Source organism: Penicillium solitum (genome assembly GCF_028829755.1).
Source record: "Penicillium solitum strain IBT 25940 chromosome Unknown utg000001l_segment0_segment0, whole genome shotgun sequence".
NCBI classification, from domain to species: Eukaryota; Fungi; Ascomycota; class Eurotiomycetes; order Eurotiales; family Aspergillaceae; genus Penicillium; species Penicillium solitum.
The window spans coordinates 8903496-8928511 of NW_027072121.1; the positions used below are offsets into that span (position 1 = coordinate 8903496).

Sequence of the window (25016 nt, forward strand, 5' to 3'; positions counted from 1 at the left end):
GAGATGTAGAACCGTGTCGGGTATATGCAACAAAGTTCTGGCCCTGCCACGCCAAGATCGCATTTGCTACAAAGGCTCTGCTTGCACAATTTGAGACCCCCCCCCCCCCCCCAAAAAAAAAGAAAACAAAAAGAAACAAACATAAGGAATCATTAAGTAAGAACCTTAAACTTGCTCATACAGAGAGCTATCCGTCTATCGCTATAGTTATTCCGCCGCGACGACTGACCTCTAGGAAACATTCTATCGAACTTGACTATAACCTAGAATCTATTGTAGGTAATTTGGGAAATTAACCGCTGGAGTAAATCTTTCTTAAGTCCTATCTAGAACGCCTTCTCACGGTTCAAAGAAGTTCATAAAATTAAAAATTAATAGCGAAGTGGCCAGGTGAATGCCAACCTTGAGTTGGTCAGTGTAGGCGGCAGGTAAAAGTAGGAAGTTGGCGCCGAACAACATTGGAACTTCGAATGTCTTCATCCAGCATCAGACTTACTAAGTCGCGAGAGAGGGATATAATGACGAAATTACGCTATCTTTCGTCCATGGCCATTGCTGTAAGCTTCACTCACGGCCTATAACATCATATTATAGGAACGTGGTCTATATCCCTATGGCATTATACCAACCTCCCTCATACACTATGATATGTGCTTTAATCTTTGAAGTTGTGTACCTGGCTAAAACATCTGTCGGAAATAAATTGAAGGTGATCCCTAGCACTAACTGCCGGATATGTTTTGATTTGTTAAAAACCCCGTATCTCCCCGAGCGAAAAAGTGGGACAGGGGAGTTATACCCAGAGCCAGAATAGCAAACAAAGCAAAGCATGCAAACTAGTTCCAAAGTTTTGTAGGTGAATGCTTCGTCACAATTACCCGCAAGACCGAGGTTCTGCGCTTTAGTATTTGATTTTGATAGGCAAAATGTGAAGGAGGTCAGTGAAGGGTGGGCAAGTCTCCATTTTTTTTGGTGCGAATAATTGCAGTAAATATATGGAAAGGCCTTATGCGAAGTACCAATTAATTCCAATCGACTCTAGAAAACAAGAAAGTAGTTCGAATTATGAGGATGGAATAAACTATAGAAGAGCAGAATAGGAAATCTACACGAGCAACACATGGGGGCCCTTTGTGCGGCTGATAAAGGGCCCCATAGCGCCCACGGGTGCTCCACAACGAACCATCCAACTGGACGTCCGCATCGGTAGAACCAGTAAACCCATTGAACATCATAATTTGGGACTACAATCTTGACAAATCATTTCCTCCATCATTACTGGCTTCCTATCCGAGTCTAATTTACTAAGCTTCTCTTCTTACGCAGAGCCTGACTCGCTTGTTTTCCAGGCCTGCCTGACTAGATCTAGCATTGCGAGGTCTTGCATGTCAGCCCATTCCCACGCTTGTAAATATCTGGGATCCCAATGCTCTAGATCCATGATGGTCGTTTTTTTTATTGGGTTGACTCCTGATGTTGAAACGGAATATGGAGCCGGCCCACTCTGCAGTTGGTGACTGCGGCTCGCTAAATGCCTTCCAGTCCGCCTGGGATTTTCCACTAGCTCAGCGATGGGTCAGGATTAATGGAATTATCCCCTCGCCCACCCGCGCATCTGGTAGCTAGTAGCATTTATCGGACTTACCGTAGGTGGACCGACACGGTAGAAATCAGGGCTTTTGGCCTGTGCAGGATATGATATACGTAACGCGGGAATTCTGTAATATATGGTGGAGATTTGAGGGAGTACAACGTATAATACGAACGCAATCTACATATGTTGGGGGCGGTTTCGCTCTACTTTCCCAGTCAAGCAGATCGAGACGCATGAATACATGGACTGTTAGTTCTGTTCATGCTCGAACAATGAATCTAAATCAGTTTGATAGGCCCTCGAGAGTCGTTAATGCCTCATGGGGCCACAATAGCAGCTTACATACTAGGTAAACAGCCAAATCGAAATCGGAAGGGATAGTCTTTCAGTTTTAATATATAACACCTGTCAGCCCTTGCTCTCGACAAGTATCTCAAGCCTATCAAGCATATTTACTCTCTGACATCTCCTCATTCTTCCACCCTACAACGACCTTCTCGGTTACTCATTCTTCAAAACCCCGACTCAGGATGAAGTTGATCACCAGTATTGGAGCCACCCTTCTGGCCATGGGAACCATTGCTGTAGCTGGTAAGTATAACCAAGCCATTTGGTGCCCTATTAAGCAACTTGCTCGTTTCTGGCCAGATTTCTAATTTTCCCTGTGCTTTAGGAGACACCTCGTCGTGCTTCGGAGATGGCGCCACTAAGCCTGATGCGTTCTGCACCAGCACCTGCACTCCTAAGGATGGCGGTAGTGCTGGTGACCCTACTGGTGACACTTGGGAGAAGGGTACCCCTTGGTGCTACCTTGTGAACAACAACGGCGGCAAATACGTCTGCACCAAATCCCAGGGATGCCAGGGAATCGAGGGTTACACCTGTTTGAACCGGTCTCAGGACTCTATCCTAGGAGGCTGCTTCGCGTAGTGGAGGCATTGAGATGGTTATCTCTATTGGTTATCCCCAGAATTCCAACTCTAGTCGACATGTAATTCGTGCTGGCGTCGAGGGATGTGGGTCCCGTCTGGTATAGATTTGACCAAAGTGTTGAAACTCAATTCTTTTGTATTACATCCTTTGTCTGTATCTAAATACTCAAGAGTCCATTCGTTTAACTAAAGCACAACCCAGGTGATCCACGTTGCTTGTGAGATTCTCCTTGTCTGAGCTTCAGCATTCCAATAAAAGGCCTTTTGGTTCACACTTCTTATCTCTAATAATGAAGACATTTAGAACATTTATTACCTTGATATATAACGTATTCTATAAGCCAGTTAACACGAAACGCGTCTACAGATTAGCACTTAGTCAATTCAACAAGCCACTATGCCACTATTATGCTCTCGATCTTCATAGAATTTAATAGCGTAAGATGTGACCTGCCAGATCTTCAACGTAAAGAGTGCATTTGATTCATAATACTAAGTACAGAAAAGGCAAAAGAAAAGAGGAAAGGATTGGTCGAGAGCAGAGCTTTTGTAGGGTCTCTCCCAATCCTTTACAAACCATAGAAACATGGAAACTGACAGAAATCTGTCTGTATTGCAACGTATGGGTACAAATGGCATAGATGAAGAACTCTAATTAACTAAAATGACAAAACCCGCTATTTCAACAATCTGAGCGGTATTGATGACTAAACGTAATATATGGTATGCATGGTACTCGAAGTCACATGATTTGCATGGTATAATACCTTGTAAATCCATGTATTTGACCTTGCACTTTGACAGAAACTACTCGGTAAAACTAATACGGAACAAAACGGCAGAATCCAGCTTCCAAACCAGGATTGTCACAATCGTCACACTAACTAACTAAGCGTCACTAACTAACTAACTAGTTAAGTAACTTTGTGGGCCTGAGTCTGGGCACCATTATAAAAGCGGCTGCGGCTAAAATGGAAAACCCCCACCTGCCAGGGAAAATCCAGTGCATAACCGTGCCAAGCGCACCAACACACGTACCCTGTATTGGTACGCCCCACCAGATAGCAGATTTTCAATTTGTCAACCTATAAAAATCATATTTACAGGTAACCCCGACTATCTATATACCAATTTCCACCGTTACTATCTCTTGCCGCCATTGAAGCTTCATGCTCAGCTTCAGCTAAATCTCTAGCTGTCTGAGCTCGCTGCTCAGCTTCTAAGTTCTTGGCATTCCTAGCTTGTAGCCGCCTTAACTTTTTAGAATCAGCATCCTGCCCTTTCATCATCATACTATTTGCGCATATAGGTAATAGCGCCGAGCGCTTAGTATTAAGAAGTCTCCAAGCCATAGTATCTTACTCGGTTGACAGGCCATACACCTGGAAATAGTATATTCTTACAAGAAATCCCGGTTCTTTCTTGCACTTCCACCCTATATAACAATCTCGTTATTTATCGTACGGAAATAGTGTTTTAAGCTTTGAGGGCTTGGCTACCTAGTGGTTGATAGAGGTAGGCAGTGTAAGGTAGAAAGTGGAAAGGAATAATAAAAATTTGCCCACAAAATTCAACGGATTCGAAAGTTGTGTGAGAACCGTAGTTATCTATTAGAAGAAGCCTTAGCTTTCCTTTTTTAACCTGGTCAATTATAGCATTGTGAAAAGAGAAGAGCTATTCAAATGCAGTTTTATCATCAATTTCCCCGTTAGGTGTATGTTTAATTCGAAAGTTAGGTATATTGATATTTTTATACCACTCTATATATAAGCTACCCTTAGGTAGAAACCGTAGTAGTATTAACCACCCGTCGGCAGCAATACATTCAATACCAGCCATTGATTCTAACTGACCACCGGTAGCGATATCTCTAGTTGTACGAGAGGTAATAAGCTTACGTTGCGTTCCTTGGCCAATTCGGTAGCTAGTTTTATCCCAATTGAAGATCTTGTGTAGAAGGAATTGATACTGGTTTATAATTTAAGTGAGGCTATTACACCAAAGGAGTAAAGCACCGTAATCCTTGCCATCAACCCTCGATTTGTCCTTAGGCTTTTGGGTGATATAATTCAAATTGGGGAGGGGGGGTAGTCTTTGGAGGAAGCGGTATGCCCAGTTTTTACCGACAGTTTGATCTAAACCACCCTTCTTTAAAAGATGATTTTCAGCGCTTTAGACTTTCTCCGGGATAGGTTTTGTTTAGGCAGTATCTAGGGTTTTAACCCAGCTAACTAACAAGTGCCTTTTCTTGAATTTGAATGAAATTGCAAATTCCCGCGCCAATTTAGCCATATTGGGCTTTGGCTGCTTCCTGGATTCGATTTTCGATATTTTCATCTTGATTCGACATCGTGGTATAGTACAAAAATGTATAGGAAGTTGATAAAAAATTGAAAATCTGCCATCTGGTGGGGCGCGCCAATAAGGGTCCATGTGTTGGTGCGCTTGGCACGGTTATAGGTGCATGTAGATCCTTATTAAGGAGGCAATCAAACACATCGAATGGATTTGTCAAGTTCACCTGTGGCCTACACTAACATCGACCGTCGTTTTTTTCGTTCCCGCCCCCATCAAACATTGCGCTGCACTTCCCCTGGGTCCCGGTTCATTTCCCCTTTTTCTAATTTTTTTTTCGACACAACAGAACCTTCCCCGTTTGTTTTCTAAATCGTCTATCATATCTTGGATCTTTTTACAGTGAGCCTCTGCAGTCTAAATGTCTGAGCAAGGATATGCTATTCGCCGAAATGGCACCTGCCCATCTTCGGAAACATCATGCGGTATTACATGGGGTGACTGGTACCCATGTTGTCCAGGAGACACAGACTGCGCAGATGTAAATGAAAATACACAATGCAACCCAGCAAATATGAATGGGCCGGCATTCAGTCAGTGTTCAAATGATACGTGGAATCTCTACCAAGCGAACGGGTTTTTCTGCTGTGAGACCGACCAAATAGGCTTCACGAGCACAGAAACTGAGACAGACGGGTTTTACGGCTGTGCAAAGGATAGCACCTTTGACAATACTGTTATGCGCTCATTAAGCGTCATAAAAAAGGCTACTGGTGGGTACTATCTGGTGTGCATACAACTTGAACCTTTGATTTTCTTCTCTTTCTTCTCTATGACTCAACATTTTATCTGATATGAATCATCGATAGAATCGACCTCAACATCAGCCTTGTCATCGACAACGGCCCCCTCGGTAACAACAACCTCTTCGACGACTAGTACCTCCTCAACAACACCTACATCCGCAGCCAAACAAAGCACTCCATCCGTAGGAGGGATCGCTGGAGGCGTAGTAGGTGGTGTTTGCGCATTCGCTCTCATTACTGTGATAGTCTGGCTTCTAATTCGCCGTCGCCGATCCCAAGCATCTGCCAAAGGAGAAAAGTCCCATCTGGAACCTGACGACTCAAGCAACCAGCCAGACTCTCCGCAAACTGGTGCCTCGTCTTATTTCGAGGCACAAGCGCTATCAGAGCTTCCACCAGACAGCCAACCGGGAATCCCATCTGAATTAGTAGGGGGCAACAAATCGCGCTTTGAAATGTCTGTGGATAATCGAGGGAGATCTGAACTTTCTGCAACCCGCCAACCGCCCTCCGAGCTTCCTTAGCACCAAATAGAGCTAGGCCCGCTGCCGCTCTAGAAAGCAGTTGTTGAATGCAACTGCAATTGAATACCTTACATTCTTTGCATTTTTATGGATTGGTATCAGGGGTTCCGTGTACTTGTTGCGTAAGTTTTCTTTCCTGTCATGCTTTGAGAAACCAAGTGAATGTATATATAACAATCCTATCCTTTTATTCCTCAATATCCTTTTTGGTTTGCCCCAGCATATAAAATAATAATTTTGTCAACCATGATATTGGCTGATGATTTTCATCAGGCCAGGCTGTGTCCGCCAAAATCAAGAAGCGCAATCCCACCTCCCAGGTGTACGACTTCAGATTCGACTACAACATTTTATTGAGTCACATCATTTTGCTAAAATCCTATCTTGAAGTTTTTTATACACGTCAGTTTAACTCCACGTTCCAAGCACACCTCGCGGTGTCATGAATATTGCCCAGATCAGCAGTTTACTCCGCCGCGTTGTTAAGCTCCTGAACTCCGTCAGCTGACTTAGGGGTTCGGCTTTAGTTTATGCATTTCTCGGGTGCGTTATTCGCTAACTACCACCTGCCATGAGCATCTGATATGCCGGGCCTAAAACACGGCACACTTAGTGGCGCTTAGTTCAGCCTTATGATTGGGATGCACTCGTCATTGGGGCCTTTGCATTTCCCACCTAGTCGTATCTGGTAGAGACATTGGCGGCAGTATCGGTCCATCTCAACCCCTACTTTCCAATAAGCAACGATCTTGGCTCCAAACACTGCTCAAGGCTAGTGTTCATAAGCGACGCCGCTTGTAGTTGGCAACGAACTTCTCCCTTGTCATATTCCCGCTGTCAACGAGCGCCTTGCTCTCTTCTATATCCTCTAAGGCTTCTTCATACATATCAATCTCCCTTACCTTCCGCGCCGCGAATTCCTCAAGCTCTTTTGGGTCGTCGAATACCATCCCACGCCTTGCCCATTCAGTAGCCCCTAGATATACGCGCAACTGCGTAAAGGGAAGCTATAATCGTCGTTAAAGCTAGACGAGATAAGTATATACAACCGTATAGCCCCGGAGGCTTACGACCACTTGACGAGACTCGAGAGCTCTCTCTCTTTGTGCCCTTGTATCTTTGAATCTTCCTCCTCTAAGATACGTATAAAAATATCTAGGTGTCTAAAGTACCGGGAAATAATCTTAGGTAGCTCGTCCTCGCAATCCTACGCGCTGTTAACGGGCCTATCCTAAAGAAGCTACTACGGTGCCGAGCCAAATAGTTGGGCGGGCCCGATATATGACCACGTAAGGTCTACTAATCTAAAGACAGTGAGATCTTTAGTGCTACAGATAATTAGATTTGCTAAGTCGAGGTCGTTGTAGATTAATTTAAACTTGTAACGGTTATACTTTACGTTGATAAATTTAGGTATTAGGCTATCTCTCTAGAACTTTGAACGCGATATATTTGTTTTAAGTATTATAGAAACTAAAGGTTGAGTTTGGTTGATAAATAAGCTGCTTCTAATCCTGCCCGACGAAATATCGAAAATACTCGGTTGTCGTTGTAAACCCTTTAGCTCGGTCACTTGGATATCATTTGCTTAGTTAGGCACTATATAAGAGCTATAATGTAAGAAGGGAAAATGAAGACGATAACGCGTACCGAAAGTATCGCGGGCTCCGATACCACGGCTGGCGCCATTCGTGGCACACTTCTACACATAATGACGAACCCCCGCGTTTATGCCAAGCTCCAGCGCGAAGTCGACGATGCAGTGCGTGACGGTCTTTCCCCGAGCACACTACCGCCCAGAATAAGAACCTGCCATACCTGCAGGCTGTTATCCGCGAAGGGATGCGAGTCTGGCCGCCCGTTGCTAACATCTTCTCGCGCGATGTCCCGGCAGGTGGTGATACTCTTGTTGTTGACGATGAAAGCGTGTTCCTACCGGGGCGGTACTTGCATTGGATATTCTGCATACGCGATGCACCAGAACGAGGACATATAGGGTACAGACGCAGAGGCCTTCCAACCCGAGCGCTGGTTCGAGTCTGATCAGGCCGAGTTGGCTGATATGATTTTGACTAATGATCTTATGTTCGGTTATGGGAAATTGCAGAGTTTGGGGAAACCAGTTGCCCAAATCGAGATTGGAAAGACCATATTTGAAGTAAGTGGACAGAGGGCCGCACGTCCGTTGCTATTCATCTCCGTGTGACAACTTTACTAACTCCCAATTGGCGTAGCTCTTGCGCAACTTCGACCTGGCGCTTATTCGTCCAACGCGTCCTTGGGATGTACGGAATCTGGTGGGACTTTTCGCAATCTCGAGTATGTGACTGCAAATAACGGCGCGAACGCCCTCCTCTCCTTGATTGGGTTGACAACAGCCTGTGGAACACCCGTAAGTAGGTGTCATGATGGTTTCTGTCCTCAATTATAGGATGAAGGGCTGATTGGATGTTGTGGAACACATTTCGAACGCAAAATATAGTGTAAGAAAGGGAGACTGGGCTTAGATGCTCAGCCTCTTCTAGTGTGACTGGCTTCGGGAAATCTCCACCTTCAAAACCGGGTTTTGCTGTTGGGTTGACGTCATAAATTCCTAAAAAGAGGAGGCTCTCCAGGGCTGTACACATGTATAGGCAAATGAATGAGATATAAATCCAGGACCGTAACCTAGGTGTAGATAATCACTCCCCGAGGTCAAAGTTTAAATGGATGTCTTCTTGGAACCCCTGTTTGCAATAATTGCAGCCCTTGCTTGTTGCTTCACATCTAAACATGAGCTCAGCCGACCGCAAAAATCTTCTCGGATGACCAAACCAAAGGACACACCTAAACCTATATAATGTCACTACAATAATTGTATCGATGTTGCACGATGTAAGTTTTGTTCAGATCTCAGCTTCCCCAGGGGGGTTATCTGGCGTCAGAATCCAAACTCACTGTATAGGAGGGACCCCCACGCCTACCTAGATCGCACCTTCCGGGCCGAACTCATTGCGTTTATGGGGGAGAAATTTAAGGAGTGTGAAAGGTTATAGGGGCACAGTACACTGAACCTTCATCCACTGGTGGCACTCAGAACAACACAGCATGAGTTCGCACAACTATCTGGGCACCTGGGCAATTCATGGCGACAGAAAGGAGGTCCAAGCTTACTTGGGGGGTACATGGAGGGTACATGGAGGATACCGGCAACTTATTAGCTTAGACCTCAAGGAGAACGCGAGAGAGATTTAAAGACATGGAGAATTATAATAACGAATCGATCGATATACAGCTACAAATACTGGAGAAGAAGTGTTTCGGACTTCATATGAACGATCAAAAGAAATGTGCTGACGCGAAACGGCCAACACATGACTTCAAGACCATCTCATTTCCCTGGAGGCCAACAAAACACAACAGCTAGCACAGCATAGAAGGCAAGTGCAAATAGTTGCATGTATTTTGCCATAAGACCAATCCTCAATGACGTATAGACACCCGCAAGATTGAAGCTAAGCATAAAGAACGCGAGATTGAGGAACTGAAGGCAACCTCTTATCCACCTTTTCGACCCACTTAGCTCGGATTCTATAAGCAAAGAATATAGAACAATCCCATAGACGCCCGTGAAAGCAAGTATTAACTTGATTACCCATGTGAGACTGGAAAACACCTCAACCACAGATGACATCAAAGACCACGGGAAAAGCTCTGTGAGAATGTTCATCATCGAAAGAACAGAATACAGAATAGCCATTGCAAGTGTGTTGGACTGGTCACCCCAATTACTATCCGGCCTTTGGGAGTCTAATTGTGAGTTCAAATGTGAGCACGCAGAGGGACAGGTGGCCGGTCTGGTAGAATCATGGGGCTCAACAGCTTGCCTCCATGTAGAATGTGGGTCTCGAGAATCGGTGGAAAGATCTGATAGAGGAAATATAATCAGAATTAGAAACAAAAGTGATGTGGGCCGAGATAAACTTACAGTGGTCGAGATATTCCAACAAACTGATGAGAGGCGCCGCAAGTAACAACAGCGATACGACTTGACCAAAAGTCCAGTCAGTTCTAGTATGACTTCCAGGCATTGTCCAGAGTCCTAGCTCTTTCGATCCGTCGTTCAATGCGCCCATCAGTTGGAGAAGACCCCAAATAAAAGCGATCAACAGCCATAATCCCTATTTTGAATGAGTCAGCACCGGACAGGGTAGCAAAATAACCTTGGAAGTCCACATACCTCCACAAACATCGAAGACCAAGCAGCAAACACAAGACGGGCTACGAAAAAGGCGGCAAAAAGGGGCCGATATACCAGAAAGAAACTCAACCTTTGCTTCAGGCCGCGTGTGGAACACCTGTTGTAGACGACAAGTAGTATGCTACGAGCGTTTACACTCGCGCGTGTTCGAAGCTTGCCCCAAAGCTCGACAGAAAGCGTTTTGTGTAATTTGATAACCCGAGAAACAAAGCTCAAGGCTATAACCAAGATAGGGAGCACCATTGACCATAGTGCTATACCCGAGGACGGCCGAATCGCCAAGTGACACATAGCATATTCCGAAGATATTGAATGTAGAAGGTCGATATAGTTCGCCGTCGGAAGTAAGCCAACGATCAGCATAGAAGCAAGGATTCCCATTGCAACGAGCCTCCAGGTTCGTCCAAATGTGTGAGTGTGAAGGTAGTTGCGCAGAGCCATCAAACAAGACAAATGAGTGAGACAAGAGAACCAGGCTAAACGGACGATCACCTGCCATTCATAGACAGTCAGACCGCAGTCAAGTTGAATGGCACCACCGATAAGAATGGAAAATCCAGTGATAAGCTGAAGGTCACCTATTGCGACTAGGCACTTTGGTTTGTTAGCGCTGATACGGTGCTAGGAACCACTCCGTATGGGTAGCTGTTAGGTACCTTGGTAAATGACGCCTCAAGTTTTCTCTTCCTACTCTCACCCAAAGACCATTTGAAACAGCTTCGCACTTTACGGGTCACCATCTCGTCAATTGGATTGGCCTGATAAGGCCGTTGGGACATCTCATGGTTATCAAATGGATCTCGCGCCGGATCATAGACCATAAAGAAATATACGAGAATCAAGAACACAGCGAGCCCCGCAGATCCGACATAGTTGGTAATGACCTGATTTGGTGAGAAATTGATCTAGGTGAGGTGTTGGGAACGAACTCCAGGGCCAGTGATATCATTATCGGGAGAAAGCTGCGGCGGACGCTCTGAGCAGTTCACATGGCAGGACATATCAGATTCAAATGAGATAAATTACTGGTGGTTCAGCTCAGCCTAGTCCCGGGATCTGTCCATTGGGCTGTTCGGGGATGAGACCATTGATTCCTTCGTGGTTTGATCGGTCGCGAGGCTCGGTCTAAATTGGACGCACTATTCACGTGGGATGTCTTACCCTACTCATTACAGTACAGTACATGGGTTTTATTGGGCTTGGCAGCATCAAAACCCTCCTGCCTGGCACCAGGAAACCGACCGAGCCTCGTCTTGGCCCCCCACATCCCACGGCCTCCACCGATCGGGTGGCTATGGTGTGATCTGATTAGCAGCCGCGAAGCGTGTTAGGCGTATGTGTGTACTGTACGGACAACAGTAGTATGCTTCAGGAGGACACCGTATATGTGTATGTACGGGCGACTAAGTATGCCATCGGAACTTAACCCTCTCATTGGATACTGTATCACCGCCCGTTTCACCGCTGCCTCGACGCCTGTATAATTCTGATTTTAATTCCAATTCCAATTTCTATTTTATTTCTATACCTTTTTCCTGATTATTTTGCTGCTTTCTTATTCCTGATTTTTGGGCTAGGGTATGGGACGGTCGTATTTGAAAAAAATAAGAACAAACTGTATGTGTGGTTTAAAACTATAAGATTACTATAGTTATGTAATTATAAAATCACTTTAATTATTGAGCATAAAAATCAATTCCATTATAAAGTATCAAATGTTATACGTAGAAAAGTCTTTTTTACTGCCTTCGTATATACCTAAAAAGAGAATCCAAAAGACCACTAAAAAGACCACTAAAAAGATATTACAAGGCCGTATAAGCGGCCGACTATTCTTTATACTTGTAAATTATCAATTAATAGTAGGTAGGTTGACTCTATACCCTGAAAATGACGGTGGATGACTACCTAGGTAGATACTGCTGGCAATATTACCCAATGAGAGTGTTGAGTTTCGATGGCATACTGTACTTAAGTTGCCCGTAAGGATGGGCAACTGCGCCAACGCCATTCTCGCGACCGAGAAGATCGTGTTTGTCTTGGGCGATATAGTGCCGCCCAACTTCGGTTTCAGCGAGCACGATCTCGAAATCATATGCCATGATACAATAGTCATTTTTCACTCGGCCGCGAGCATCGCATTGAACAATGAGCTTGCCGAAGCAATTGAGCAGAGCTGCCTTCCCTTCTTGGAACTCGCACGAATGTCCACCCCTTTGTAAAGCTGAAGATCCTTGTACAAATTTCAGCCGCATACGTCAACACATTCCTGCCCGATGGTAAGGTCCTTGAAAAAACCTACATCGATGTCGCTCGAGAAATACATATATTACTATATCTTGAATAGCACAAAGTGCCAAGTTATTTGGCCATCACCATCGGTCGCTATGTGTGCCCATGCGTGGTTGTATAGTCGCTCGGCCAACGGCTGCAATTTCTTTTTCACCTTCTTTCTCCCGGATCTTATAGGTGATAGGTGAAGCACCTTTCGTTACTGATCTGGATCACCGAGCTCTTGAGCTTAGCCACACCCATTTTCCCGTGTGACTCCCACCTCTTCTACGATCCCGCAACTGTAGTTTGCGTTCCCTAGTAGACTAAATCTACTGGCATCTCTTATACCGTTGATTCGTCATTTTTGCGATACGAGTCTCGTACGGATTAGTAATAAAAGACGTAACTTCAAACCTGATTTCTTTACGATATATACGATAAACTAATTGAAGTTGATATCCCTCAAGTTAGACCTCATGTTGTATATACGGTCTGTCATACTCAAAGTTGGTCTAGCGGGAAGATAGTATGCAGCATGTATTAGTGTATTAGGATGACAGAACAATGCCATCAGAAACAGGTGCTCCACAATATCCTGCAGGGCCATCACACTATCACACTATCACACTGCAGGGGTTGGGGGGTTTAGAGGGGTTGTTAAGCCTCATGAAGAAACAAATATCAGACTCAACACACTCTCTTATGATGTCTCCTACTTCCACCATTGAGCCTTCGACGTTGGAATATGCCTTATTTCTTTGTAGTGGTAGGTCGGTGGCTTCACCGAACGACTCACACGTCTTCCACTACTCCATAATGATTCTAGATCAGGCTGGTACAGTCACTAGCTTTGGGCCTATGAAGAACTTGCGCTCTGACAACTTCTAGAATCTCCGGACTTTGAGCAGCAGATACGCTCAGAAGCACCAACTGAAAGCAAAGCGGACACTTATCTGCACATTGTGTACGTACTAGGTGGGGTTGCCCCTAGTGGTTATTGTACTTTGCGACTGACCTCTGTAGACTATTGAGTCCGGCAGCTGGGTCGTTTCCTGGGAATCAACATGAGATCAATTCATTATTCCTGGATTATTGGAACATTAGCCTTGAGTCTGTGGCTCTCTTGGGTTCACCACTAGTATCAAGCTACCATAGCCGATGTGTTGATATTAAAGGCCACCTGTACCTTGGTTAGTTGCCCCTTACCTTACTCACCCCTTGGATGTAACCGAAGAGGTTTATACTCATAGACTCAGAAATATGTTATAATGTCACCGAGTCATTATCTTACATGGCAAGTAACGACAGTCCACTCGACAGCAGTGCGAGTATTAGTTCACGTGGCCCGACCAACATGGTTCTGCATCATCAATATGAGCCTATATACTTCCGCCACAACATATCAACAGGACATACTCTTTATATGTTACACAACGCAAAAGGTGATCTTCGTACCTTGATCCATGCTATTGGCAAGGGTCTTCAAGGGTCATTCACACAGTGCTCACGTAAGAGAAAAGGCCGATGCACATGCCAACACACACGTCTAAATCCATTTGCAATGCACTCAGCAATCATGTTTCATGTCCTCTCAACCCGGTCTACAGAGCTCGACAATCTCGTGAAATTGTTGCTCTGGATAGAAACCCAGCTTCATGAGGGGTCTATCTTCGAGATAACAGACTCTGATAGATTTTCCAAGTATGTCCAGCTGCTGCATAAAATGTCTCGCAGCCTTATTACGCTGGAACACAATAACGAACGAGATACATCGAACATTGATCACTTGCTTCATGATCATTCACGCTTAAGCCGATTAGCCAAACATCATCACAGTGAGGCCAGAATAAATACCGAGTGCCACGACCGTGTTCGGGATGACTTGCTTGCTCTTCGCGACTTTTGTGACGACCGACATCGCCGCATCCTAAATCTCCGCCAAAGGACCGATAATTTCATTACACTTCTGTATCATCTGATTACAGGGCATGATAGTACCGTCAATCTTCAGATCGCCACACAGAGTGCGAGGATTGCGCGTGACGCACGCAAGGACAGCATGTCGATGAAAATCATTGCGGCTGTGACCTTGATATACCTACCAGCAACATTTGTATGTAGTTTATTTGGAACCAATCTGGTCGTACTTGATACATCTTCTGACGGAAGCGAGCCTTCTTTTATTGTCTCCAGGCTGTGGTGGCTTTATCTCGCTTTTGCTGCACCACTAACCATGTTGACAATATTTGGGTTTTGGTTATGGAGGCGATTTAGAGAGACACCGAAACAAAAACTAGAAAAAAGCCCCATTGACTGATATCAATTTTGCTGAGTTATTAGTATTGCTTGACAGCTGGTGGTGGAAGTTGGAATGGTAAAATCAATCAGTCGGTTAATTGTGAAGACACAAATCTAGTTATATTCACCCTGCACTATTTCTAGACAATTACCTCTACGTAGAGGGGCTTAACATCCCATTTGTTGATATAAAGGTCGAGTGAGGGCATTATCGACCTTGGCTATTGCCGCTTGTCGGATGTTGGAATCGAAGAAGACTGGGATCGAACTTTGGCTGGACTATTTTGGTTTCCTCGCGTTAGTCGGTAGTTTTCGAGTGCGTGAGAGTCTCGAGGAGAGAAAATGACAGAAATACTAATATGTAAAAGAGTTGCTTTGGAATTTCTCCAGTACTATTGTCATGTCACCTGTCTACCTTTTTCTAAACTATGTAAGTGAAACACGTAGAAGTACTCCTAAAATATATCTCATTAATATATATCATTATACGAGCCACGCGGAGTACTAATATTTCTATGTCTGTCCTGTTTTAAGAACATTAGGTAGGGTGTGGTTCCGTCGACGTTCGTGTTGAGACCCAGTCGATAAGAAAATATTCTATAAATGTTTGATGCATGAGGCGCCCATGGATCATAGAGCTACTTTATGAGAAAACAACTGAGACATTATTATCCCTCATGTGATAGGCAGATATGTTGGGCATGGACAAGTGCAGCAGAATATTTGTGTCAAGCTAAATCAGCCTAATGTCTACGGGCATTGCGTGAGCACAAGTGTTCACATACTTTCAGGTTTTTGCCAAGAATAGCCCTTCTGGTCAGCGGTCAGTCTCTGACCGCCCCTATCGGGTAGGCAATACAGTCTCGTTACCCGAAACTTAACCATTTCGGGTGCGCTAACGCGCTGCGGGCCAATGGAAGGGGGTCCCTCCCGTTTACTCACGGGCCCCTGCCGTACCCAAATTTCCCCCAAAAGGGAAAATAAGTTGGGTCTCAGGCTCAACTTTTGGGGCCACCCATTCTGAATAGTAATTCTCAGGTAGGCAACCGAGAAAAGCGCAGAGTGTGGCTTTTGAGCTGGGAGAAGCCGGAGGGGGTTGTGAGGGGTTATAAATATGATACTCTACCGTTTCGATAAAAATTCCCACCATCTTTCTTCTATATCTTCTATAGTTGTCTCTACCTTGATTTCCACTAGCTCATTCTACTCCATCATATCGACATATATTTTCAAAATGATTCAACAGGATGAGATTTTCCTTCGTGCGTGGCGTATTGAGACGAAAGACTCTATGGCTCGGTATAGCAGGCGCGTGGATGCTATATTGGCAAGCTCGAGCAGAAGCGTCCCAATGAATGTGGGATGTCGAAAGATAGTACTAAATCATCTCGATTGGTCTAGCGAAAGTTTATCGCCCTTAATTTCGGTTACAGAGGACAGAGATTGGGCTTTCCATGAAGCTAGGCGCCGCAAAATGCAAGGAGCGACCAATGTTGTCGTGCACGAAATACGTATATCGAAGAGGCGTCTGCGGAAGTATGAAAGGCGCGGAAAGCGAATTTCTTATAGGCACATCCACAAGTGGTTAGCTCTAGCACGTGCTGACCTTCCTCGCTATGCAAATTACGCGTGCACTGACCGGGAATATCTTTTCTTGCATGAAATCCCCGGGATCTTCATTGTAAAGACATTCAAGTTCTGAAGGAAAGAGAGGGAAAAGCTCGATTCACGGAATTAGGCAGTTAAAAGTACCAAGGCTACGACGTTGTGTCTTTGTGAAGCGGAAAACTGGGCGGAAGATATGGTTGGGTTTGACGGTGGTCTCTTGGTCCAAGGAAGGCTCTATTCTTCAGGGTATTCAACTACTGCCTGATGGAAGTTGGAAATAGAGATGAAATTTCGAGTATCGCGGTGGTTCCATTTGTCTAGATGAACACTGTTTTTACCCTCATACAATCCGACTACTGCCTGTTGAAATTGGATACAAGCATGTCATTGATTTAGTTTTTAAAAGAGAGTCGTTAATAGCAGGGACATGATTTTGGTATGAATCAGCTAGCTTACAGCGCCTTTAAGGTTAACCTAATACTTTCTGGTGATAATGAAGAACGATGCTGGACCCGCTACATTTTTGAGGAAGAGCGCTACGTGCACTGTGGTTACTTGGATCTTAGGTAGGCCGGGGATATAGTTAGGACAGTGTTTACTTTTTCTTTGGCCACACCCTAAAATTTCATGTTGCAGCGCCTAGCTTACCTGGATAGTTTTCCGCTCGTGCCCAGCTAACGTCGTGGATGTGTACTGTACAATTCGCAATGGCACGTGTTTCGCATGCCAGTTTGACCTTTCAAGGTCACCACAACAAATCTTGCCCAAGCCATTAGCAACATGGCTAACGCAAGAGGGTGGGTTTTATTTGCCGTCTTGTGGCTGCATACGTCACCAGACTTATTTCTCTTCATAGGGTTTTAAACTCTGTAAACTAATAAATCATTATAATACAAGAATAGTCGGCCGCTTATACTTGTCGTGTCTTTTGGATGTTCTTTTTCAATGTATACGAAAGCAAAAAGCATACGTTGTACAAGAGTGACGAGTCAGTACGGATTATAATAAATAACCTTTTTAGTTTCTAGGTACGTACGCATGAGTAATTAGCCAAGATTCTTCTAATTGGATACACCTACGTCCGACACGCTTTAGACAATTGGTGAAGCGGACTGATCGACGGGCTTGGCGGGTTTCCGTTGCTGGGCGAGGCGTAAGCTTCCTTGGCTGCAGATCGGAAACTACTACTCTCTCTTCCTCCAATCATGCCTAGGGCATTCGTCAACCAGAACAAGGATAATCTCATCTATTTTGATCTATACTATCTTGGTAATGGCTTTACTGCAACTGCTGACGACGACCATGACGAGTAATTTTCTGGGGCTATCAACTCTTTGTACATTATTATACAATAGCTCGAGTACGAGGAGGAAGAAGTATATATTGAGATGTCTATCCTGACATATTATTGGGCTATATCACCAATACATTTGGACTTAATCACTCGTGTTTTCTCTTTCCACCTCAAATCCTCACGATGCAATTTGGAAAGCTAGCTCTCCTTGCCATGGCCGGACTGGCCATTGGTCACCCCGGCGTCCATGAGCCCACCTCCTATATTAGGAACACACCATGACTGAAGCTCAACAAAATCAATGAAAGTACTATCCCAATAGAGCCCGGGAGCACCACGTATAGAGGCCCATGAGAATCAAGGATTGCACCTGAAGTGGTAGTTAGTTCAAAATGCATTCGATCTGACGGGAAGGTCGTTACCAAATTGGGCACCTCCCAGGAAAAGGAAAAAGGTGTAGGCTCCATAAATCCAACCGATGCTTGATTCCGAGTAATCCTTGAGTTGGTGGGTACTTGTCCAAGGTTGCAGAGTTCCCAGGCTGTTTAAAAGTCCCATAGAGGGAATCATGGCATACCAAGCTCCCAGAACTACAGACCATTCCTTTAGCCCGCCTTCGGGGTACTGATCATGGTCTGACTCAGGTGAAATTTGAGGCGGGTCGCACTCTTGGGAATGGATTTCTGGCTTCATTTTCAAGATAATGAATGGCAAGGAGGCTTATCTTTCCGAATGAATTCAAGTATAGATGCTCTGGTTCGAATGATTCACAACATCGAAGTACTTATTCTGAACTAGGTACCCTGTTAAATCATCGATCATCGAGACTTAGAATATTGTCAGGTTCTCATGAGGTTGAATTTCCCCCAAATTCCCAATTTCCAACAAAACCCGTTATCTTAGGCCCCCACCCAATGCTTTAACCCAAAAGGGAAGATATAGGTACATAGTGGGTACGGCAGCCATAATAGAGTATAAAGAAGCTCTAGCTATACGAAGATAGTTATATTAAGAGTATAGTATGATCTTACTACCGAAAGAAAGATAAGGTCCTTTCTTAAGACTAAACCCTTAATGTCATTTAATAGAGACCCTATTATAGAGTAGCTATTGGTATTCCGCATGACCCATTTTAGTTCGCTAAGAAGTGACCCGTAAATCAGAGTTCGTCTGGTCCCGCAGAGCCCGCAATTCCACCCACTTTCCTCGCTAGACTTTTGATTGGATAATTCGGTGTCCGCGGGCTCCGACTACCCGTACGGATTGAGACATCTTGCAACCGACCTCTGGAGCCTAAAAATGTCCGTTTGCAAATTCAGCATTAGGCCATGCTAATACTGCTCTAATAACTATAATGTTGAGAAGAACATCATCGCCATGACTGTATGGAATGCAAATATTGATGAGTCCAGGGTCTATGAGCAGAAGCCTTTTAGAAAGTCGACGGTCCATTACTGCTGTGCAGTTGGATGGAACCTGTCCGGCGCAAATGAACTCGGACTGCCAAGTCGGCAATCTACTGGTTTAGATGAACCGAAACATTCTGCTAGTGATACATCTGAAGGGCCCGTATCGAATAGCACTTCAGAAAATCTACCAACGCCGCATACCGCGGGTTCCTCGCTATTTTCCTAATTGAACTTCGCTATCAAGTTTGTCAAGGAAGCCTTTTTTTAGTTAATTTTTAACGCACCATGTCACCGCTCTGCCTTCACGCACGGGTCCAAAAAAGCCTCAACTTACTACCTATCTGCGCATGACTTTAGCTCACGAATAAGCTGGGTATTGAAACCACTAGTGCGGATGGTAGATATCAAGCTTTCATTCTAGTGCAGGAGATGCAGCAGGTAATGCAATCTGCTGCGAAGGTTTCGTACTATGACGCACTCGCTTCTATATAATTAACCGGGTACTTTTGGTGCAAACCCGGACTCACAAGTTCGCAGTCCAAAGGGCATCCGTTCAAAAGTTTTAATAGACAGCGAGCTAATATCAAAATTAATATATGTACGTTCTCTCCTAGGTGGGGATTTGACGGGATATGTGCACCGCTAGGCGCTCGTGTTTTTGGTCATTATGGGGTTATGTTATTTTATATGACATCCATGGATTGACTAGAGCACTGACCAGCAAAATTAAATTAAAATAAAATAAAACAAGAAAACATGATCCACTGGAGCAAAAGTCTTAAATATAATTAAGTTCCCTGTCTTTCCCCTTCTTTTTTCTTCCAGTGTCAAAACCAACAATCATATCACTACCACCACCCCTACAGCAATTTTCCAAGTGTAAACCTGATTCACTGCCTAAGCGCCTCTTCAAAATCAACATATAACCTGCATTTATTCATTGTATTCGAAGCCTCACCCTTGCACCACTTTGGCTTTGCCCTTCCCGCTCGCGCTCATGTCCCCTCTGCAACCCCCCAAGGATGAACTTCTACGGGCAGCCCTAGCCGACAGCGAATGCAACAAGTCTGAACATGAATTAAACGATAAAGCAGTGGCGGATCGCACCCTTGAAACACTAGGATATACTGCTGAGCTCAGCCGGAATCGGTCTACCTGGAATGTTGTTTTTATGTGCTTCATCCTATCCTCTGTACCTTACGGGATTTCAACCACCTTCACGTACCCGTTAGCAGGAGGAGGTCCCGCTAATGTTATCTGGGGCTGGGTGGCTGTATGTCTGATTATTCTCTGTGTAGCTGCTTCGCTAGCCGAGATCACCTCGGTTTTCCCTACGGCTGGGGGTGTCTACTACCAAACATTTGTCTTGTCACCTCCCTGGTGTCGCCATATCTTTGCCTGGATCTGCGGCTGGGCTTATACGACCGGCCAAATCATGATCACACTGTCAGTCAATTTCGCAACCGCACAGTTTTTCATCGCAAGTCTCAATGTCTTTGAGAAGTCGCCCGGAGTCGGTATCACCGACAATTTCCAAGCGTACCATGTGTTCCTGATCTTTCTGGCGATTACCCTTGTATGCCATTCAATTCCTGCATTTGGCAACAAATGGCTGCCCTTGCTAGAGGTACGTAAATTCAAGACCCAATGGGTCGGTCCTTTCTGAAGCGAACGGGAGCTTCATTTATTCTGTCCATTCCTTCCCCACACATGTACCTAACCGACCCTTTTTTGTTTATAGCAATTCGCAATTTTCTGGACTATAGCTGGCGTCATTGCTATCGTCGTCTGCATCCTGGTTCTTGCGAAAGAGGGCAGACATTCAGCCGACTGGGTCTTCACAAATTTCGAGCCGCAGGCCGGCTGGCCTGCGGGCTGGTCGTTCTGCGTCGGTCTCTTGCAAGCCTCGTGGGCGACCTCGGCCACAGGAATGATCATCTCGTAAGACTCTTTCCAGTTTTAACCCTTGTTGAGCTAACCCGGTTAATCTACGTAGAATGTGTGAAGAGGTGCGTCAGCCTGCTGTTCAAGTACCCAAGGCCATGGTTGGAACCGTAGCAATCAATATGATCGTCGGTCTAATACTTTTGATACCCATCTGTTTTGTGTTGCCGGATATAAGTGCTCTGATCGCCTCAGGCCAGCCAGTGCCGCCAACTTTGAAATCAGCCACTGGTAGTTCCGTCGGCGCCTTTTGCCTGCTTATCCCATTGTTGGTACTTGGATTAATCTGTGGTATTGGTTGTGCGACAGCCACAAGTCGATGCACTTGGGCGTTTGCGCGAGACGGCGCAATCCCTGGATCCAATTGGTTGAGAATCGTCAACAAGCGCTTAGATATCCCGCTAAATGCTATGGTAATGGGCATGATTGTTGAAATACTCTTGGGATTAGTTTACTTTGGATCTAGCGCGGCATTCAGTGCCTTCTCTGGTGTGGGTATTATTTTACTAACTCTCAGCTATGGTTGCCCCGTGGCCGTATCGCTGATTATACGACGCCGTCGGGATATCAAGCATGGTAATTTCTATCTCGGTCATCTGGGCGTCTTCTGCAACATCGTTACCGTTGGTTCGTTTCCCCTTTCCCATAGATGTTTATATATCATTAACGCTCTCCTGCTAGCGTGGACCCTCTTGGCCATTCCCTTGTTCTGCATGCCCACTTTCAAATATGTCACTGTCAACACAATGAACTACGCAGTTGTTGTATTCGTGGGCATTGTGCTCATATCAGCACTATGGTACTGGGTTTGGGGACATGAAAACTATGCTGGTCCGCCCACTGACGGGTTGAATCGTCACGACGAGTCCGAATGATGTGTTATCCAAACTCATCGTTAGTCAGATAATTTTATATTGCATACAAATTAGGCTCAAAATGGTAAGAGTCAGGGGACTCTCGCACAACTAGCCTTTGACAGACAAGCAGAGCTCACAAAGCGAGCTATGCAGGAACACCGTAATGGCAGGGCGGAGTTCTTGAGGACGCGAATGGACGGAATTTGTGAATAGCGCATTGGAATCGCGCGAAACAAGTCTTGTATTCTTCGCTTGACTTGAAGTGAATCGTGCATGTCTAGTGTATTCAAAGGGGTGGGTGAGCCTACTATACACGTGTGTAACGAAAGAGTAGCTACACAAATTCCATTTTCCCGTTGTTCACATTCTTGTCGCTCCTATAGAATCAATATGAGTACGCTCGAAAGAAATATGCACTGGTTTTTCTTACTATGTAATTGAATGTGGAAATCCTTGTGTAGTAAAGCCTAGTTTGATGAAAAGCCTTCGGCTCATGGCAATTATTTCAATGAACCAAGTCTCACTACAATGTATGGGAGGCCTATTGAGATAATCATTATGAAAGCCGTGGAATTTGTGTTATTGTGTGGTGGTATAACATGTCAAAGAATCAAGCCTATTTCTACCCTGCACGAACATGTAACTTTGCAGTCAAGGACACCGGAGCGATAAAGTCAAACAATTCTGAAACACAGAGCTATGGTTCCACTGGAGATGATTTGGAGCAGAAAATTGAAAGCAGACATAGCCGATACCCCTATCACTTCTGAAAGGCACATCCCAAGTAATATAGTCCGTAAAGGACTGCATGTGCTGCATGATGTTCTTTGCAAAGAATATCTACACATGACACCATGAACTCACCTAGAACGTCACTCTTTGCCTCCTCTTGATCATTGCTTTAGCAGTAGGGTCAGTATCTGTCTCCGAGCCAAAGGAATTCCCCTCTTTACGGCCGTCAGCGGCGAACTTCCAATCATACTTCATAAGCAGGGTGATCAGTTTAACTTTAATCTCATTGGCGGCAAAGAATCGCCCAGGGCAAGAATTCTTGCCGTAACCATAGGCAAGGTGCTCTGGTGAAGGCGAGACAAACCGCCAACGATGTTCCTGCCCAGGCTCTTGATACATCTTCAAAAATCTGTCGCCTTCGTATTTATAGGGCTCATGGAAGACACTTTCGTCATGTATCTGGTTAATTCCAACCATTGTAAGAGCCCCTTTAGAAATTCAGGTACCATCTGTTTAGAGCCATACGGTGCATTGCAGCTTGATGCAGCAAGTGGTATGTTAGCAAACTGTTGTTCCCAACGAGCCGAAAAATAAATTCGTACTAATATCGCCGAAGTGGTGTCTTTAGGATTCCTTCATTACACTATCCATAAGTTTCAAATCCTGCAGTGCCTTCTTCGACCAACCCTTTTCCGCCATAGCCAAAGTTATTTCTTCACGCAGGGGTTCAAAGTACTCAGGATTGGCACACAGGTCGTTGATGAGGCTGCTTTCCTCTTCGGTCGTGGTATGAATTGCCGCAAGCGAGAGGCCAATTCGAGCGACTGCTGCATTAGGGCTTCCCTACAGCGGTCTCATCCATCCACCTAATAGCGTCTGCACTTGGAAGGACTTTGTCCGTCATCGCGTCGATGGCGATTTTCGCTGTGGCGTTTCTCTATAACCTCTGTCCAATCTGTGGAGACATGTTAGCGCACAGAATGATAAAACATCAGACAGAAGCCACTTGCCGTCTAGATTACCGAAAAGCTTATCAAGGGCTTTATCTATTTCATCCGCGAGCTCCTCGATAATGAGATCTAAATCCCAAATCGGCAGTCATACCATTGGCAAAGGGACAGATATACTCCCATATATACTTCCATATATCGCTTCATCCTTCCTTTCTCATCCGGATCCGCTAGCCAGTCATTCGGAGACTAAGTATATAGGAGTAGGGAAATCCGGCTCCTATATCCGGGCGACTCGCTCAAGGCTCCCGTGGGGCTTTCAATGCCGTCGTAAACGTCTGGTTGTTCTGATCACGATCGTTTTCGTTTTCACGAGCCGCGAGGGTGGGGATATCGTATTCGGGAGGTACAACTTTGAATTCAAGGCGCGTGACGCTGCCCCGTCGTTGCCTGGACTGACTTGAAGATTTATTGCCCAAAAGACCGAGAACACGACAGAATTCCCGGAGTCGAGAGGGGGTTGGATATAGAGTAGAAAAGGGTTTGCGGTCCAAAATGAAATGGCCTGCCATGTCTTACAGACAATCGCATACGAAGCCAAACTATCTTCCTTGGGGAGAAAAGAAAATATCTACGTCACAGTTTTAGGAAGATAAGGAGTCATGTTGAACCAGTGCGTATCGGCGGGGTATCAATCTGCAGGGAAATTATGAGCGAAGGGAGCGCTTCCGAAGGTTATTCAGAACCCGGACTCCTGCTTGTCTCTTGTTTCAAATACAGATTATATTAGAATATGACAGATAGAATGGAGTACCAGAAGCCATGAAGTGTAAGATCTTCCGATATTGAAGTTATGGAATCAGAGGGAAGTTTTTACGACAAAAATGATGAGAGAACAGGTAAACCCAGTTTGACGTAGTCTCCCTCTGTTATTCCATGACCTATGTATTCAAGCCTGCCCATAACCTACTTTTTTTTTCGGCTGTTTGCACATCACATGTGGCTACGAGTTTTGATTCAAACATTGATTTGATACGTACTCTTTGGAACTCCGATAAAGTTCGAGAGTTTGGACTCTGAGCCAGGACAAAAGGATATAGTGCGGAAGGTCCTGACATTGAAATCAATCCTTTCAAAAACAGCATATTCGCCATGAAGTACGTTTGATATCCTCTGTATTCCATTTCTATTACTTCCAAGGTTTAATTTGATCAACGAGCTGTCAATGGACCTTTGACTAACCATAACCTCTCCACCCT

The 25016-nt window shown here is 44.9% G+C and overlaps 9 protein-coding genes across 9 annotated transcripts; 5 read left to right on the plus strand and 4 right to left on the minus strand.

Moving 5' to 3' along the window:
* Positions 1 to 2124: 2124 nt before the first annotated feature.
* Positions 2125 to 2524, plus strand: N7455_003450 (uncharacterized protein; the record flags this gene model as incomplete). Its single annotated transcript, XM_040961907.2, has 2 exons — positions 2125 to 2185; positions 2268 to 2524. 2 exons carry the CDS (start codon positions 2125 to 2127, stop codon positions 2522 to 2524), a joined length of 318 nt encoding a protein of 105 aa, XP_040807636.2.
* A 2718-nt stretch (positions 2525 to 5242) lies between these two features.
* On the plus strand, positions 5243 to 6151 carry N7455_003451 (uncharacterized protein; the record flags this gene model as incomplete). The annotated part of the gene is made up of 2 exons (XM_040961922.2): positions 5243 to 5594; positions 5691 to 6151. 2 exons carry the CDS (start codon positions 5243 to 5245, stop codon positions 6149 to 6151), a joined length of 813 nt encoding a protein of 270 aa, XP_040807634.2.
* Positions 6152 to 6930: 779 nt separating this feature from the next.
* Positions 6931 to 7861, minus strand: N7455_003452 (uncharacterized protein; the record flags this gene model as incomplete). Its single annotated transcript, XM_065604488.1, has 5 exons — positions 6931 to 7158; positions 7198 to 7285; positions 7399 to 7580; positions 7626 to 7709; positions 7802 to 7861. The coding sequence occupies 5 exons, from the start codon at positions 7859 to 7861 to the stop codon at positions 6931 to 6933; spliced, it is 642 nt and encodes a 213-aa protein (XP_065462979.1).
* A 1-nt stretch (position 7862) lies between these two features.
* On the plus strand, positions 7863 to 8478 carry N7455_003453 (uncharacterized protein; the record flags this gene model as incomplete). Its single annotated transcript, XM_065604489.1, has 4 exons — positions 7863 to 7913; positions 7976 to 8077; positions 8148 to 8309; positions 8386 to 8478. The coding sequence occupies 4 exons, from the start codon at positions 7863 to 7865 to the stop codon at positions 8476 to 8478; spliced, it is 408 nt and encodes a 135-aa protein (XP_065462980.1).
* Positions 8479 to 12379: 3901 nt separating this feature from the next.
* Positions 12380 to 12613, plus strand: N7455_003454 (uncharacterized protein; the record flags this gene model as incomplete). Its single annotated transcript, XM_040961910.2, has 1 exon — positions 12380 to 12613. One exon carries the CDS (start codon positions 12380 to 12382, stop codon positions 12611 to 12613), a length of 234 nt encoding a protein of 77 aa, XP_040807650.2.
* Positions 12614 to 18252: 5639 nt separating this feature from the next.
* Positions 18253 to 18558, minus strand: N7455_003455 (uncharacterized protein; the record flags this gene model as incomplete). The annotated part of the gene is made up of 1 exon (XM_065604490.1): positions 18253 to 18558. One exon carries the CDS (start codon positions 18556 to 18558, stop codon positions 18253 to 18255), a length of 306 nt encoding a protein of 101 aa, XP_065462981.1.
* A 1713-nt stretch (positions 18559 to 20271) lies between these two features.
* On the plus strand, positions 20272 to 22093 carry N7455_003456 (uncharacterized protein; the record flags this gene model as incomplete). The annotated part of the gene is made up of 4 exons (XM_065604491.1): positions 20272 to 20901; positions 21016 to 21215; positions 21271 to 21845; positions 21900 to 22093. 4 exons carry the CDS (start codon positions 20272 to 20274, stop codon positions 22091 to 22093), a joined length of 1599 nt encoding a protein of 532 aa, XP_065462982.1.
* An 846-nt stretch (positions 22094 to 22939) lies between these two features.
* On the minus strand, positions 22940 to 23284 carry N7455_003457 (uncharacterized protein; the record flags this gene model as incomplete). The annotated part of the gene is made up of 1 exon (XM_040961906.2): positions 22940 to 23284. The coding sequence occupies one exon, from the start codon at positions 23282 to 23284 to the stop codon at positions 22940 to 22942; it is 345 nt and encodes a 114-aa protein (XP_040807658.2).
* A 772-nt stretch (positions 23285 to 24056) lies between these two features.
* On the minus strand, positions 24057 to 24329 carry N7455_003458 (uncharacterized protein; the record flags this gene model as incomplete). The annotated part of the gene is made up of 1 exon (XM_065604492.1): positions 24057 to 24329. One exon carries the CDS (start codon positions 24327 to 24329, stop codon positions 24057 to 24059), a length of 273 nt encoding a protein of 90 aa, XP_065462983.1.
* Positions 24330 to 25016: the final 687 nt, after the last annotated feature.